A 17,770-nucleotide genomic window follows, 5' to 3' on the forward strand; every position below is an offset into this window, starting at 1 on the left:
TGAGGATGTGGCAAAATCGGAATCTTGCACACTCTTAGTAGGATTATAAAATGGTGTAACAGTATGGAAAGTATTGTGGAGCTTCCTCAAAAAAATCACAAATAGAATTAACGTATGATTCAGCTATTTTACTTCTGGTTATGTATATTCAAAAGAATTGAAAGCAAAACCTCAAAGAGATATTTTTACACCTCTAGCAGCATTATTTACAGTAGCCATGAGGTAAAAGCCACCTAGATGTACATCAATAGATGAGTGGATGAATAAAATGTGGTATATATGAATCTTTAAAAGGAAGGAAATTTTGACACATGTTCTAACATGGACAAATCTTGAAGATATTGTGCTAAATGAAGTAAGTTAGCCATAAAAAGACAAACACTGTATGACTTCATTATATGAAGTATCCAAAGTAGTCAAGTTCAAAAAAACAGAAAGTAAAATGATGGTTGCCAAGAGCTGAGGGAAGATGGGGAATGGGGAGTTGTTCAAAGGGTATAGAGTTTCAGTTCTCTTTGGAGAAAGTTCTGGAGATCTGCTCACAACAATGTCATTACATTTAACTCTACAGAAATGTATACTTAAAATGGTTAAGATGGTAAATTTTACATTAAGCATTTCTACCATAATAAAAAAAGATCATTTAGTCCAATATTTGTATTTCACAGATAAGAAAACTAAGGCTCAAAGAGGTTTCATGACTAGACTAATATCACACAGAGACTTAACAATAAATCTGTGCTAAAGTCTAGCTCCTTTGACAATTTTTATTCTCTACTGAAAGCTAACAGGATTTTAAAAGTTGGATGGATTGGAAAGTTCCAAATACAGCCTTCACTTTGAATCCGTGCTGACATTTTTCAAAAGGGAAAGAAATTTCCTTTTTTTTTTTTTTGAGCATGAATTTTATCTACAAGAGAACATAGTTCTTTTCTTACCTTCAAAAACTTTGCTTGGAGTTGCATTAATACATCTATTCTTCTCCTTTCTTTTAGTTTGGTCAACATCTTCTTCTGCCAAGGATCACATTTTGGTTTGATCTAGTGGACAAACGTATTCACATAAAGTTGCAACATAACAGGATGGTTTTCAGTAAAAGCTGCAAACAAAAAGATTCAAAGACTTTCTGAAGTGGGATCTGGCCTAGGTACTAGGTACTAGGTACTAGGTACTAGGTTTTCTAGAACATGTGAGATCCTGGGAAGGGTCTGCATGGGATCACAAATATGTGGAAGGAGTCTGAAGTACACAATCTATGAGCAGGAGGCACCCTGACTCCATCACGGTTGGGCATTTCATTTTATTCATGAAATAAGAGAAAGAAGTTCACCCATGGACTCCTTTCCAACTCCATTTTAAAACATCATGACTCACATTAACAAATTGTATTTCAAAAACTAGTTCTGTTGTCGGGTGCAATGGCACATGCCTGTAATCCCAGTGGCTTGAGAGGCTGAGGCAGGAGGGTTGCAAGTTCAAAGCCAGCCTCAGCAATTTAGGAGACCCTAAGCAACTCAGTGAGAGCTTCTCTTTCAATAAAATATCAGAAAGGAAGTATATACACAAAGGACTGAAAATCAGCATACTATAGTGTTGTTGCCACATCAATTTATAGCAGATCAGTTTCACAATAGCTAAACTATGGAACCAGCCTCGGTGCCCTTCAACAGATGAATGAATAAAGAAAATGTGGTATATACACACAATGAAATATTACTCAGCCATAAAGAGAAATGAAATTAAGGCTTTTGCCAGTAAGTGGATGCAACAGGAGAATAACATGCTAAGTGAAATAAGCCAATCCCCCAAAAACCAAAGGCTGAATGTTCTCTCTGATATGCAGATGCTAACACACAATGAGTGTGGGGAGTAGGGAAGAATAGAAGTACTTTGGATTAGACAAAGGGAATGAAGAAAAGAGAGGGGAGGATGGGAATAGGAAAAGACAGTAGAATGAATGGAACATTACTTTCTTATGTTCATATAGGAATACACCACCAATGTAATTCCACATCATGGAATTACAACCAGAAGAACAGAAAGTTGTACTCCATGCATGTATAATAAGTCAAAATACATTCTACTGTCATGTATAACTAAAAAGAACAACAACAAATAAAGGGTGGGTATGTGGCTCAGTGATTAAGTGCTTTTTTGTGTGTGGGACTGGGTTTAATCCCCAGTCCCACATACAAAAAAAAGCTCTGTGTTTGTAAATACCATCAGTATGCTAATAACTCTCAAATTCCCATTCTCCCCTCTCTTTCCCTCATTCCCTTTGTCTAATCCAATTCTTCCATACTCCCCACACTTATTGTGAGTTAGCATCTGTGTATCAGAGAGAACATTCAGCCTTTGGTTTTTTTGAGACTGGCTTATTTCACTTAGCATGATATTCTCCAGTTCCATCCATTTACTGGCAACTGCCATAATTTCATTTCTCTTTTGGCTGAGTAATATTTCATTATATCTGGTTTTAGCTTCTTGTCCAACTATCTCCTTGATATCTATATGTCAAGTTTAGCAATCTAAAACAGAAAATTCACCTTCCTTTATGCTGACCACCTGTGTGCAGGTCCCAAACCCAATCTTTGATTTCTCTCCTTTCAGTCCACAGGTCAGAATACTATGCTCAGAATATCTGTGTCCCTCTAAAATTCACTTGTGAAGGTCTGTAGGAAATAATTAGTTTGTGAGTGTGGAACCCTCATGAATATACTTAGTGCCCATACAAATGAAGCCAGAGAAAGTTTGTCCCTTTTATCTTGTGAGGACACAGCAAGAAGTCAGTAATCTACAACCTGGAAGAGGGCCCTCATCAGAGCCCAATCGCAATGCCACTTTGGACTTCTCAGCCTACAGAACTGTGGGAAATATATTTCTGTTGTTAATAAACTACCAAATTTATTTTTATTTTGTTAAAGCAGTCTAAGTGAACAATGAGAATCATATGAAATTTTCTTTCCCTCATAATACAATTAATCCTTATCGTGCATGGATTTCATACTTTCAATTTTACCTACTCACTAAAAATTACTTGTGACCCAAAATTTGACACTGGTAGAACTGTCACAGTCCTTCAAAATCATGCTCAGAGTGGTGAACAATTGGAGTTGCTCACATGAGGCAACATGGTGCCTTCTCCTAATTTTAAAGGATACTAGAGAGAAGAATCCTTTGCATAGTCTATTTAGAGACACACTTTTTGCATTTTTCCATGCTTTTTGTTGGTAATTTCATTGTTAAAATGGTCCCTAAGCAGAGTCCAATATAGCATGTTGTCTAGTGTTCCTAAGCACAAGAACGCTGTGGTGTTCTCTATAGAGAAAATACATTAGATATGCTTCATTAGTAAATGAGCCAGAGTGCTATTGACCTTGAGTTTAATGCTAATGAATCAATAATATATATTAGCTGGGGATGTGGCCTAATGGTAGAGCATATGCCTGGCACATGTGTGTGGCCCCTGGATTTGATTCCCATCACTGAAAAAAAAAAAAAACTAAAAAAAAAAACCAAACCTTTAAATTATATATATATGTATATATAAATAAGGTGTCTTTAAACAGGAACACACACAAAACAAAGTTATGTATTGATTAATGTTGTGAGCAGAGGATCACAGGAACCTAACCCCTGCCTTTCCCCTAGGAAAGATATGATATGGTATCTACTAAAGCAGTATTCCTTTCTAGAACACAACTTCCTAGAATGAGAATTGATTGCTCTTAGCACTACCCAAAATCATCTTATTTAATCTTCTTACTTAGATGTTTCTTATTAATTGTGCTTTTCCAGCACCAGTGATTGTGCCTGACAAAGAATTTACTCAATGCTAGTTTTTAAATAAAAAGTTCGATTTACACGAGTCAATTACACCTTTGGGCATTATTCTTTGTTCTTTCCAAGTACTGGAGATCTTTAACCATAAGAAGGGAGATTGGATCAGGACAGAGGTATCTGGAACTTCCAGAGGAGGCACATCAGCGTGGCTAATATCCACACAGGCAGCCAAAGTGCTGGGAGGCCTGATGCACAAGGCCAAGTTCTCTGTGTGGTCTCCTCTCAGGAATCTTCTGGGGGCACTAAGGAGAAGGGGCAACAGGGACCAGATAGACCTGGTGCTACCATGTTGCCTGGCCTGGTTGGAGGAAAATCTTGTGACACTGCTGACATCACTGACAGGTGATTGTCACCATAGGCCCCCTTACCTTTATAAAGGAGATCCAGTTGGCTCTCTTTTTCAGGGCTATAGGTGGTCCTGACAAATTCTCTGCTTTAGCTATTCCAGCCTCGTAGTCTGGAAACATCTGCATTCTCTGTTGCTCTGTGAAGATGCTTTGAAATTTTTGGAAAACCTATATAAGATTTAGAAGAGAGAAGTGGGGAAAAAAAGTCTTGGATGATATGCAATTTCAAAAACAGCTACTGATTATCTTTGAAATAGCCCTGGAGTCAAATTGATTCATAAAACAGGAATCTGATAGCAATAGGACCTTACATGGACGTAGCTGTGTGGCACATGTGCAGTCAGCTCCTTACCATAACTGTGTTTGTGTCACTTATCCTGAATGTCTGCTCAAAGATTGGAAATACGTTAGCATATTTATTTGTGTGTATTTTGAGCTGGGCCCTAAATGTGAGAAGTACATTGTCCACATCTGGAAACGTTTTGACTTTTTTCTGACCACCTCATAAAATAGAACATCCAAAGGCCAAGTATATCCTACTCTCAGAAGCCTGATTGGGATGTTACTAGAAAGAAGAGTCCAGATGCTAGAACCTCTTAAAACTTTTTAAGGTACCTTGGCCTATTCCCTTCACATCTCACTCCCAGACTGAGGCTGCAAATGCTTTCTATGACATGACTTCCTACTACCAAAGTGCTGAGCATTTCCTCCTTTATTCTCCTGAGTGGCCCCAGGGTCCACTGGCCCTGTGATGGCACCTCCATGATGCAATAGTGTAACGTCCTTAATGACACTGAACCATCTCCTTAAAATGTTCCAAATGGCAAATTTTATGTTATATGTATTTTACTGTACATGTACATACACACGTACAAACACACATGTACATGCACATACAAAGAACCCACCATGCATGGTGCTGGCACATACTAAGATCTCAACAATGGTTTCTGAAGTGAGTGAGCAAGTGTGTGAGTTACAGAGCTGAATATTCTTCCAGTGCATGCTGGTGCTTCTGTGGCTGTCGAATACAGTTGCACCTCGCCACATGTGGCATTTTAACATTTAATTGTGGATTAATTAAAGATTAAGTAAACTGCCAGGCACAGTGGTACACACCTGTAATCCTAGCAGCTCTGGAGGCTGAGGGAGGAGGATCGTGAGTTCAAAGCCAGCTTTAGCAAAAGTGAGGAGCTAAGCAACTCAGTGAGTCCCTGTCTCTAAATAAAATACAAAATAGGGCTGGGGATGTGGCTCAGTGGTCAGGTACCCTCAGTACAAAAAAAAAAAAAAGAAAGAAAGAAAAGAAAAGATTAAGTAAACTTGAAAATTTAGTTTCTCAGTTGTAGTAGCCACATTCCAAGAGCTCAATAGCCATAGGTGACTACTGGTTACTTACAGGTTTCAGAGCAGCCAACATATTCATCACTGGGAAATTCAGCAAGACAGTGCTAGACTAGGACTGAATTGCACATTTTCTTCAAGGGCCAGATAGTAAGTATTTTAGTCTTTACAGACCACAGGGGCTCTGTTGCAACTACCCAAGACTGCTGTTGTAGTGAAAGCAGCCATAGATAATACATAAATGAATAGGCATGATTATGCTATTGTCTGAATATTTATTTATGATCCTACACAATTCGTGTATTGAAATCCTAATCCCCAAGGTGGTGGTATTAGGAGGTGGGGCCTTTGGGATGTGGTGAATAGCATTAGTGTCATATAAAAAAAACCAGAGAGATGCCTTTCTACCATGTGAAGACACAGCAAAAAGGCACCATTTATGAGCCAGAAAACAGGCTCTCACTAGACACTGTATCTACCTTGGTCTTGAACTTCTCAGTCTCCACAAGTATAAAAAATATATTCTTTTCATTTATAAGCCACCGAGTTATAGCCATCTAAATGGGCTGAAGCACTGTATTCCAAACAGTTTGATTTTCGAAAAACTAGTGTTGGGCAGCAGGCTTTGGGTTTGCTGAACTGACTCTGCTCCAGGGACATTAAAGTACCAGAATAAACAGTATCTAAACATAAGAACTCTCCCTACACAAAAATGTTGTTGTAATATGATTGATTAGCTCAGGAGCACAGTTAACGTTGCGCATAATATTATTATAAGAAAATCAAATGGCAACTATCACTACATGGAGGAGACAAGTTGTCCTTTGGAACAAGGCTGCTTTGTTGGAGTGCCCAGCTGGCCTGTGTCCTCTTGTTTATCATTGATAATAGTCTACTGTGCTACAACTTATTATTACTTATTCTGTTCTTTTTAAATACCATCCTATTCCTGTTCTGTGTTTTGCCCTTCATAACACTTGGTGATGATAAGGCTGAGGACACTCCCTAGAAGCCCCGTGAGGACAGCGCTGCTGGGACACAAAAAGAAAAACAAAAGCTAAACATCATCACCTTCAAAGAAACTGGAGAAATGTGATACCACTGGTTTCACTGAACTGTGTTACTAATGGAAATGATGGAAATGATCCCAGTAAAATGATGCAACAACAAGTACAAACACAAGGGCAACTTCAAGGTCAAACAAATGATGATAGAGGAGAGAGTAGCCCTTGTCATATGAAGAGCAATCCAGAACACTCAGATTTGATTTTTGCCCATTTGGATCCGTCCATTTGTTACTTTTATCTAGCAAATATATACATTTGCAAATAATATCAGCTAGAGGTAGAAAACTATTTTTATTGTCAAAACATTTGCTGAAAAATTTTGTTATATCCGATGCTCTTCACCCATACTCCTGTTTTTCCTTTTGCAACAAGTTTTAACACGGCTTTTGATGATGTGAGTTCCTTTTTCAGGTTATACAACACTGTGTTTTCTTGTTTTTGTTTTGTTTTGCTTTGGGAGGGGAGGTACCAGGGATTGAACTCAGGGGTGCTTGACCACTGAGCCACATCCCGAGCCCTATTTTGTATTCTATTTAGAGACAGGGTCTCACTGAATTGCTAAGCACCTCGTTGTTGCTGTAGCTGGCTTTGAACTCATGATCCTCCTGCCTCAGCCTTCTGAGCCACGGGGATTATAGGCATGTGGTACTGCACCCAGCTAACTCTGTGTTACAGCAGAGAAGACTGTGACTCTAAACCTCACGACACAAGGTACACTTTGTTGAATATAAAGCATTCTGTCAGCAAGGAGAGAACTGCCACACATTCTGAGAATCAGAGGGCTTTAGACACTTGATGGCTCTACCATGCAAATTTGCCAGATCTTGGCTACATTTTTAGTTCCTACAGACTGTTGCCCAGTCTTTTCTTTAAATTCTGCAGAGAAAAAAAATCCTTCAGTTCCTCTGTGTTTGCCATTGGAGGGTCACATTCCTCTTAAGGAAAGTAAGTTCTTCCTAACTGCCAACCTAAATGTCACCTATTACTATTTTATCATTCTAGAAACAACCTTGGCCATATAAATATGCATCTTGGTGGAAAATAATGCTGTTTTTCTTCACGGACATCTAGATTTATTAAGAGTACATATAGGGGCTGGGGTTGTGGCTCAGTGGTAGAGCGCTTGCCTAGAATGTGTGAGGCACTGGGTTTGATTCTCAGCACCGCATATAAACAAACAAATAAATAAAGGTCCATCAATAACTAATAAATTTAAAAAAAGAGTACATATAGTACCAAGGAAAAAAGTTCCATTTCCTTAGCAGAGTTCCTTAGCTCCTGCAGGTCGTATGGGATATGGAAGTGTGACAGCAGGAGCCTCAGCTGAGGTTTCAGTTCTCCTGTTTCTGTTGTGTGTTGGGGCAGGATGAAATCAGCATCTGTTCTCATTGGCCCTGAAAAAGATCCAAAATCAAGAGTGTGAAGGCCAAAGAATACAGGAGGGTCTACAGAAAGGCACAACCAGGCGGCCACACATCAACTCAGTTCTCACAGAAGCATCCAGGTTAGGTTCAAGAGCAACACTTTGCTTTGATAGGGAAGGAAAGAGTTAGAGGTAGAACCTCAGAGGGTCCTTGGAGATAACTAAAGGTAGGCCCTCCTCTGCCCCTTGCCCAGCCTTCTCTGCCACATTTATAATCAGCACCACACTTGGCCAGGTGTATCCGACAAGTCCTCGGAGCTAGATTTCTGCAGGAGAGAGACAGGACTCCTCATCCTCTCACAGCCTGCAGGAGGAACCCAACAGATCTTTGGGAAATGACTAAGTGGAAGCATCCCTGCCCAGAGTTCTTTGTGGCAAATGAATTATATCACTTAAACATTAATCAACAAATGAGAAGAAGGTGAGAGCTTTCATCATCTTGTGTCTAATTCCTACTCAACTCTAAGGACCCAGCTGGAACTCCCCTCCTCTCCATCAAGAAAACTTCTGAGATCCCCATCACTGAGGTTGGCTGCCACTCCCAGGTGCTCCTGAGACACTCTGTGCATACCCTAAGCAAGAATGGTACTCTACGTTACATCAGTGACCATCTGTAACACAAAACCAGGAAGACTGTATGAAATTGATTCTGATGAATAATTAGTTTAGAATTGTGTGATCTTAAAACTGAAAGGAACACTAGAGATCACTTAATCTAAAAGGCTTATTATGTAAAAGTAAACTGAGGCCCAAGGAAATGCAGGCCTAGATGAGCAGGGCAGAAACAACCCCAGAACCCAAATCTCCTGATGTCAAGTCCATTTTTTCCCTTTCTCTTAATTTGTGAATTACAAAGATCAAAATGTCTAAGGGAAGTGGTTAGCGATTTTTCTCATCAGAAAACATAAACTTAACATTTGTTCATTAGGAAGATACAACTTTTGATACATAGAAAAATGTTTGCAAGATCATGGTACAAAATAGCACATGCCCCCAAACACAATCTTCTTTTCTCCACATAACCCTAGGGGGAAGAAGACTAATTTCTTACCTGAAATGCTAGTATCCACCAGGCCAGAAGATGCAGGACCCTGGATGTTGGGATCCATGTCATTGACACAGACCTTGTCATTTTCCTGACCAGCCTCGGGGTCTTGGTTGTCAGCTGGACTCAGCATGTTGGAGATGGGCAAATACTGGAGGGCCTACAGAGGAGTACAACCATAAGCCACACATCAACCTGATTCTCAGGGAAGCTTCCAGACTCAGGTTCAGAGCAGCACTTTGCTTTGATAGGAAAGGAGGGAGCTAGAGATGGGACCTTAGGAATCTGCTAATGATGAGGAACTAAATTTGAAAATGGGAAACCAGTATTGTTACCAACTCTGGGTGACCTTAACCTCCAGCCAGTTCTACACCAATCACACAACCAAAACAGACAAAGCCCTGCGAGGTACGAATGATATAAAGAGAGACAAGGGCTGGGGATATAGTTGAGTTGGTAGAGTGCTTGCCTCACATGCATAAGGCCCTGGGTTCAATCCCCAGCGCCACAAAAATAAAGAAATAAATAAAAAGAAACAAGGTGGTTCCCCACCTTGGAATTCATGTTTTGGTGGAGGACCTAAATGGATGAGCAGATATTTATACCACCATGTGAGTGGGGAGAGGTATTAGAGGTGTAGCCCACAGTGACTAGACGTGAGAAAGAAGTCAAGTCAAGTGATGGCCAGGTTTCTGGTTTGAACTCAGTGGTGTCACTGAGATAAGGAAGAAAGGAGTAAGAAAAGATTTAGGTAACCAAAAAATAATCTTTCTAAAATGGAAATGTAATCATGTAACTCGTTTGTGACCCTCCAGCATGAGTTAGGTCCTCTCCTCTGTGCCTTTACCTTATACTTGCTTAGTTTATTTTGTCTTACGCCATTGCATTTCAGTAAAAGTTTACTTGCCCTGCCTGCCTGGGACCTCATTACCTTTCAGCAAAGAACACATTTTGCTGTGTGGCCTAGGACAAGTAGCTGTCAGACCCTCATTAAACATTGCTGACTAACAAAGTGGACTCCGGTTGAAGAACATAAATCTTGAACAGAAAACAGGATGAAAACAGGAAGTTACAGAGTGAATGGGAAATAGTACATCTGAGCCATCTTTGAAAGAGCTGAATTAATGCAGTGATTTCAACGGAGCAAGTTTTTCAAAAAATTCCAGTGACTCATTGCTTTCCTGTCCTTTTTAGAGCAAGTAGAGAACAGAAACCCTGACAAGGTGATGCTAGGTGACAGATGCGAGAAAACAGCATGGTGGCCATTCGTGGAAGTGCACCACAGAGTCACGTGAGCATCTGACATACCTGCAGATAGTGGTGAACAGTCCTGAAAGAGTGTAGGTGACACACTAACCACCTTGTATAAATTGTCACATCTTCCAGCATCACTAAGTTAGGAGGATTCTTTTTTCCCATAAGGAAGTTTTCTCGAGCAATGGATAATCTTTCAGCTCTCTGGACAGCATCACTGTATTCCTGCATAATGTAGCCAACTCGTTTCTGTTTAAGAGAGATAGGAAGACAGAGCTTGGCATTGGTAAGCCTTATTCTCTGTGCCATTGGCTTCCAAGCATAGGAGAATGATGTCTGGGGGCCAAATAAAGTGTGATTCCCAAAGTTCCACTTATATTCTGAATTTGACTGATAAAGGCAGTGTTCATATTCTTAATGAGGACTTTGAAGGAGAAAGACTGCAGTCAGTGCATGAAGAGATTTAGTTACTGCACTCAGCTTTTGAGCTGTCACCTACAGCAGCGGAAGCCAAGTCTAGAGAAAAACACACATATTCTATCATATAAAACTTTCTTCATATCTCATTCTTAAAAATAGGAACCATTATCTTCTGCCACTAGCAGAACAGGCAAGAAGATGCACCAATCGATTCCTTTCCTATCTTTATCAATGATTTAAAAACATGGACAAGCTCATTGACCATTATATTTATCATAAAAAAATAGCCCACAGAAGTTAGCCAATCCCCCCAAAAACAAATGCCGAATGCTTTCTCTGATAGAAGGAGGCTGACTCATAGTGGGGTAGGGAAGGGGAACATGGGAAGAATAGATAAATTCTAGATAGGGAAGAGGGGAGTGAGAGAAAGGGAGGAGGCAGGGGATTAGCAAGGATGGTGGAATGTGATGGACATCATGATCCAAAGTGCATGTATAAAGACACAAATTGGGTGTCAACCTACTTTATATACAAACAGAGATATGAAAGATTGTGGTATATATGTATAAGAAGAATTGTAATGCATTCCGCTGTTGTGTATTAAATATATATATATATATATATATATATATATATATATATATATATGAAAAAAATAGCCCACAGGTACTGTTCATGGTTTCCTACCTTGTAAAGAGGATAAAGTTGCTCCATGGTCTTACTGTGCTGGCAAAACCTCTTCCACCTAGCCATGTGTAAATATTTACACTGGGCCAACTGGGTAATTCTCTCTGTGTAATACTTTAACCAAAAAGAAAAAAAAAAAAGCACTTAGCAGAACACTACTGTAATAGGAAGACTGACTTAATTCTTAAGAACACAAATTTAAAAAGTTGGGAAAGAAAGTACACAAATAATAGGTAACTCAAACGCTGATTGTTTTTAGAAAAATGTACTTTTCTACATGAAGACCATAAAATTAAGAAGTCTGGCTTATGATACCATTCAAACTTAATATGTAGAGACTTCTAAATTTTCCTGATACATTTCCAAGTGAATAGTTTATAAGCTCATTTATAAATTATAGAACAATCTTAGCAGTGATATTAAGGTCTATCAAATTATCCAATATAGGCTTTAATTTTCTATTAAGAACTGAAATTATGATTCAAAATGCAAAGTACAATACAGGTAATATTAAAGCTTTTAACCTCAGATCAGAAGTTTTATTTACACTTAAAAATATTAAATAAGGGCTGGGATTATGGCTCAGTGGCAAAGCGCTTGCCTAGCATGTGTGAGGCACTGGATTCGATCTTCAGTACCACATAAAAATAAAATAAAGGTATTTTGTCTATCTACAACTAAAAAATAAAATAGTTAGGGGCTAGGATTGTGGCCGGCAGTAGAGAGCTTGCCTAGCATGTGCGAAACACTGGGTTCGATCCTCAGCACCACATAAAAATAAATAAAATAATGGTATGTGTCCAACTACAACTAAAACAATATTTTAAAAAAGTAGTTAAATAAGCCAGGCATTGTAGCACATGCCTATAATCCCAGCAACTCAGGAGGCTGAGGCGGGAGGATAACAAGTTTGAGGCCAGCCTTAGCAACTTAGGGAGACCCTTTTTCAAAATAAAAAGGGCTGGGGATGTAGCTCAGTGGTAGAGTACCTCTGGGTTCAATAATCAATCCTCATACTGAAAAGAAAAAAAAAGATTAAATAATCTTTTGAAAATGTTTTATTTCTAATAATAAAAATAATACTGGCTATGATAGAATAACCGGGACTAGCTCTATCATGTCCTTCCATCATAAGCAAGTAGAAAATTGGAAAAAATAGGGGCTGGGATTGTGGCTCAGTGGTAGAGCGCTCATTTAGCACATGCAAGGCCCTGGGTTTGATCCTCAGCATCACATAAAAATAAATAAATAAAATAAAGGTATTGTTTCTAACCCTCCAAAAAATAAAAAAAAATGTTAAAATAAAAAAAGAAAATTGGAAAAAATATACAAGTCAATTGTTTTCTGACTGTGAATAGGACTGTAACACCTACAGGAAGGAAACAAATAATGTCAGACTCCTGTCACCCTGTAGTTTCTGAGACATGGAAAGGAACAGGGAATCCCAAACAGAGTAAGTATTCTCTCTGAGTTAAGAAGGGAGAAAGTGAAATTTGTAAGTGGAGTCAGGAGTTTGCAGAGTGGAATACTAGAGAGGGGAAACTAGGTAGAGAAAGGACTCCAGAAATCCGCAGCGATCCCTTGAAGTCTGTGGCTGAATATCTAGCCAGGGGTGTAGAGGGTGAAACTCCACGTTGCTGCACCAAGGAGAACTGACTGGGTGTTGTAAACTGAACAGATGTTCAAGATCCACCCAGCCAGAGCAAAGGAGCTTCATTGGGTACCGGATCTTCACTGGGACCCAGGACATTCAGTGGACACAACAGGGGCTTCAGTAATAAGGACAAACTATGACTATAGTAAAGTTATTCTAAACCCACTCTAACAAACTTAAAAGCAAAGCTCGAAAGGATTAAACTGATATGTAACTTAAAAGTCTGCTGGAATAAATTCCAACACTCACTCTAAGGAAAATACAAACTCTGGCACCCAGGAATGAAAAGTTGACAATTTTCAGCAATCAAAATTTATTAGAGGGCTAGGATTGTGGCTCAGTAGTAGAGCGCTCACCTAGCATGTGCGGGGCCCTGGGTTCGATCCTCAGCACCACATAAAATAAATATGTAAAACAAAGATTGTGTCCAACTACAACTAAAAAATAAATATTAAAAAAAATTATTAGAGGGCTGGGGTTGTAGCTCAGTGGTAGAGCGCTTGTCTTGCATGCGTGAGGCCCTGGGTTCGATCTTTAGCACCACATTAAAAAAAATAATAAAAATAAAAATAAAGATATTATGTCCATCTAAAACTAAAACTAAAAATTTAAAAAGTTATTAGATATGTGAAGTAGCAGGAAAACATGATCCTTAAGCAGAAGAAAATTAGTGATGAGAAACAGGCCTGGTGAACTTGAATACACAGCAATAGGAAATGTATAAAATGAAACACTAACGGGGAAAAAAAGACTAAAAAATTTAACATAGTCTCAGTGATCTATGGAACAATATGAAGTGGTTTAACAGAGTATAATCACAGTGCCACAAAGTGGTTGCAGACAGACAATATATGTGAAGAAATAATGAATGAAATATAGTTGATTACTACTTGCAATAGTTTTCCCAAACTCATGAAAACAATAAACCCACAATCTAAGGAGTTAAACTAACTACAAGTAAGAGAAATATTATACTTTATAATAAAATAGCTAAAGATCATTAAGAGAAAATCTTAAAAGCAGCCAGAGGACAAAAAGATGCATTATGTTCTGAAATAAAAATTATGCAAAACAAAAGTAAAGAAGAGAAAAAAATCAACCTAGGATTCTATATTGAACAAAAATATCTTTCTAAAATGAAAGGAAATACTCAATGGTAGAGCACATGCCTGACATGTGAAAGGTCTTGGGTTCAAATCCCCAGTATCACATGCACATGCACACACACACACACACAAAAAAAAAAAAAAACATAAAGAAATAAATAAAAGAAGAATAATTTTTTGCAAAACAACAGACTGTGAGAATTTGTCCATAGGAAACCTGCACTAAAGAAATGTTAAAGGATTTTCTTTAAACAGAAGGCAAATGATATATGGAAATTTATAGTGTACTAGAGTTTCTCAACCTTAGCTCTATTGACATTTGGGACTGGATAATTCTTTGCTGTGGGAGGCTGCTCTGGGCATGGCAGAATGTGTAAAAACACCCAGGGCAAAGTATCTCCAGACATTGACAAGTGTCTCAAAGTGAACAAAATGTCTATTATCTTACCCTCTTCATCAACTCTCTCTATGGAGACCAACTGATACATACAAGGGAATTAAGAATGCAAGAAGTGGTAGGTAAAAATAATCCTAAGTAAACAACAGCAGTATGACTTGCAAATAGAGTTTCAGTATCTTTTGTTTCTTTGTGGTTAACTTAATTGCTAACTAGTTGCTAAAGAACTTATTTGTGGCTGGTACACTGTCTCACACCTGTAATTCCAGCTACTTGGGAGGGTGAGGTGGAAGAATCTCAAGTTCAAAGCCAGTCTCAGCAATTTAGCAAGACCCTGACTCAAAATACAAAATACAAAAAACTGAGGCCAGAGGCACTGGCTGGAGAGGTTAAATCAGAGAGATCACAAGTTTGAGGCCAGCCTCAGCAACTTAGTGAGCTCCTGTTTCAAAACAAAAATAAAAAGGACTGGAAACATAGCTCAGTGATAAAGGACCCGTCAGTTCAATCCCAGCACAGAAAAAAAAATTGTCCTGGGCCTAAAAATATCGCTCAGTGGTAGAATGCTTGCCTAGTATGTGCAAAGCCCTGGGTTTGATCCTCAATATCATTTAAAAAAAGAATTTATTCGTAAGCATAGGGGATGTAACTCACAACACGTGAGTAAAGAATGAAGAATTTTAAAAATTAAAAATTATAAACGCTTAGTATAAAAACATTTAGAGGAAATGTATTATCCTGCCATCTAAACATAGTGATTGTTAACTTTCTGGTCTGTATCCACCCAGTTATTCTTCTATACATGATTTGACTGCTATTATCACATACACCTTTATTAATATTATATTAACAATAATTCCTTAGGCTAAAAAAAGGTAAATAGTAGAACAATATTCTAATAAGTACCATACTGCTTTTCTAAGCTCTTTTTCATCCTGGTAGGTAGATATTTAGGTGATTCCAAATTGTTTTACTTTTATTACAATGTTGTAATAATAATCTTTATGGAAAAAAATTTTTTCCATTTTAAGTTATTTTCTTAAGAAAAAATTCTGGTAATGTTTTTCCTAGATTAGCCAACAGTTTCTGGAAGGCTGAAACTGTTTCAATGTTGCATTGCCCCACATAAGCACAGGAAATGTTCAGTAGGAACTTACAGTGTGCTTAAACTGAACTGCGATGTGGTATAACTGCACTCACACTAACCAACTTCCGCAAACTACACATGTGTAGGAAAACCTACCAGAAAGCTGGCTTTGTTCATAAATTTGTACTAAATTCCAGCTGTGTTTTTGAATTGCAAAGGGACCCTTACCTGCAGCAGAAGCAAAGGCAAATTTTCAGGTGTGTACTCTCTTCTTAGGCAGCTCTCTAGCTCCCTCTGCAGGACATCTGCCTGAATAACAAGGGGCTTCGGCTCAGCCACCTAAATCCAAAAACTAATTTTAATATCCCAAATGAAGAACTGTAAAATTTCAAATCTCCAAGAAAACAACGGCCTGCTCTTATTTAGAAGGATATTTTGTTGGGATGTTTTGTTATCGTACACAGTGTCAATAACATCAGCTGTTTGATTGCAAAAATAAACTTTCCTTGCTAAATTTCCAAGTTAGCAAAATCAAATTTATTGTTGTATTGAAAAAGTCCACCATTACCCTCACCTGTAAGGTTTTCTTCAGTGCCAGTTCCCTTTCTCTTCTAAAGTAAGAGATGTCCTTTGGTATTTGAACAGAGCTGCAGAAAGATTTATGCAACAGAGCTGTAATCACAGAAGCTGTAATCAGATTATAGCTGGGCCTTGATTAATCTGTAACTCTTCACAACTGCTCATTCTCAAATATCTACTATCATATTATAGTAGATTATGGAGGGCATGTACAGGCCACATTCTTGTGTCTTAGAATCTTTTTCTCACAGACCTGATATTGGCTAACCCTTTCCCCAGGGTAATTTCTCTCACAAACATGGTCTGTCCTTCTATTCATAATTTGCCTCACTATTTCCTACTCCAGAGTCCAGAGAGGGACATATGGTAAGAATTTTTATTTCCCCTGCCTTTATTCCTCCAGGAATATCTCTGCCTTAATTCTTCCAGGAACTTTATCTCTAACAAGCAATGAGCTTTACCAAATCTCCCTCTTGCCCTAGTTGACACATAGCACTGGTATCTTGTAAAATTTTTTAAATGTTTTTTACTTTTGTGTTCTTGCTGAATTACCTGAGGGTGAAGGTGACCTTAAATATCAAACAGGAAACACTCTAAGAATTATTGTATCCAAGTTTTCTGCCTCAGGAAGACTATTGATCTGTAGGATAAGCAGACTTAGAAGAAATGCCTGCTGGTGCAGCCTGATGGACCCTGGTCAAGCCCCGCCACGATGAGCTGTTCTCATCAGGGACTCTCATGCAGGCAGCATAAGCTGCAGGTCCAGGTAAGCAGATGGGGTCTGGTCAGCAAGAGCAGGGCTCTCCCTATTGGGTTTAAGATGCATCCCAAGGCTTAGCAACATTGAAACACCAGGGGACAGTAACCCTGATGCAGATGCCACTTTCTCAAGATGGGATGTTGTAGACATTGGCAAAGGAGCCACAGCAGGCAGTTCTGGAACACATGAAATGACCTAGAAATTTTGAGGGAGGTAGAAGCAGTGAAATTTAGGCTCCCATTCTTCATACAATCCTACTTGTCCTCACAGATAAGTTGTTTGTTTTTCCAGCACTGGGGATTCAACTCAAGGGTGCTCTAGCACTGAGCTACATCCCCAGAATTTTTATTTATTGTTATTATTACTTTTAAAATTTTGAAACAGAATCTCGCTAAATTGCTGAGGCTGTCTTCAAACTTGCAATCCTCCTGCCTCAGCCTCCCAACTTACTGGAATTTCAGGTGTGGCCCCATCAGCCCGGATCCCACAGACAAGTTTTTAAACTTCATGTTAGTTTGTACACTTGCCAGCAAATGGTTCTGTGAAAAGAACAGGAGGCTGACAGGAGATTGGTCAACCACACGAACCTAAGCAACGCATTTAGACACTTTGTGTCAAATTTCTCCCTCTGAAGCTGAGGGCATTGCCTCCCTTAACTTTCTCCTGGTACCTTGGCTTTGATGGGAAAAGAAAGAAGCAAACTCTGAAAGGGGCTTGAGAGTAAATATGTTAACAAATCAAAGGTGTAACTTGCATC

General features: G+C 38.8%; 1 protein-coding gene across 7 annotated transcripts in view; it reads right to left on the reverse strand.

Moving 5' to 3' along the window:
• Window positions 1-17,770, reverse strand: part of LOC101969599 (uncharacterized) — a 171,852-nt gene that overhangs the window by 117,439 nt on the left and 36,643 nt on the right. For 6 of the 7 annotated variants that reach the window (XM_040283177.2, XM_078019519.1, XM_021729725.3 and 3 more), the window contains exons 3-10: window positions 16,249-16,321; window positions 15,903-16,013; window positions 11,431-11,544; window positions 10,378-10,572; window positions 9,076-9,229; window positions 7,838-7,995; window positions 4,212-4,358; window positions 939-1,040 (exon numbers count right to left, since the gene is read on the reverse strand). In XM_040283177.2, coding sequence (XP_040139111.2) covers window positions 939-1,040; window positions 4,212-4,358; window positions 7,838-7,995; window positions 9,076-9,229; window positions 10,378-10,572; window positions 11,431-11,544; window positions 15,903-16,013; window positions 16,249-16,321 — 1,054 coding nt within the window. The remainder of the gene's footprint in view (window positions 1-938; window positions 1,041-4,211; window positions 4,359-7,837; window positions 7,996-9,075; window positions 9,230-10,377; window positions 10,573-11,430; window positions 11,545-15,902; window positions 16,014-16,248; window positions 16,322-17,770) is intronic. The other variant, XM_078019521.1, reaches the window with a different exon arrangement.

This window comes from Ictidomys tridecemlineatus, chromosome 8, assembly GCF_052094955.1.
Source record: "Ictidomys tridecemlineatus isolate mIctTri1 chromosome 8, mIctTri1.hap1, whole genome shotgun sequence".
NCBI classification, from domain to species: domain Eukaryota; kingdom Metazoa; phylum Chordata; class Mammalia; order Rodentia; family Sciuridae; genus Ictidomys; species Ictidomys tridecemlineatus.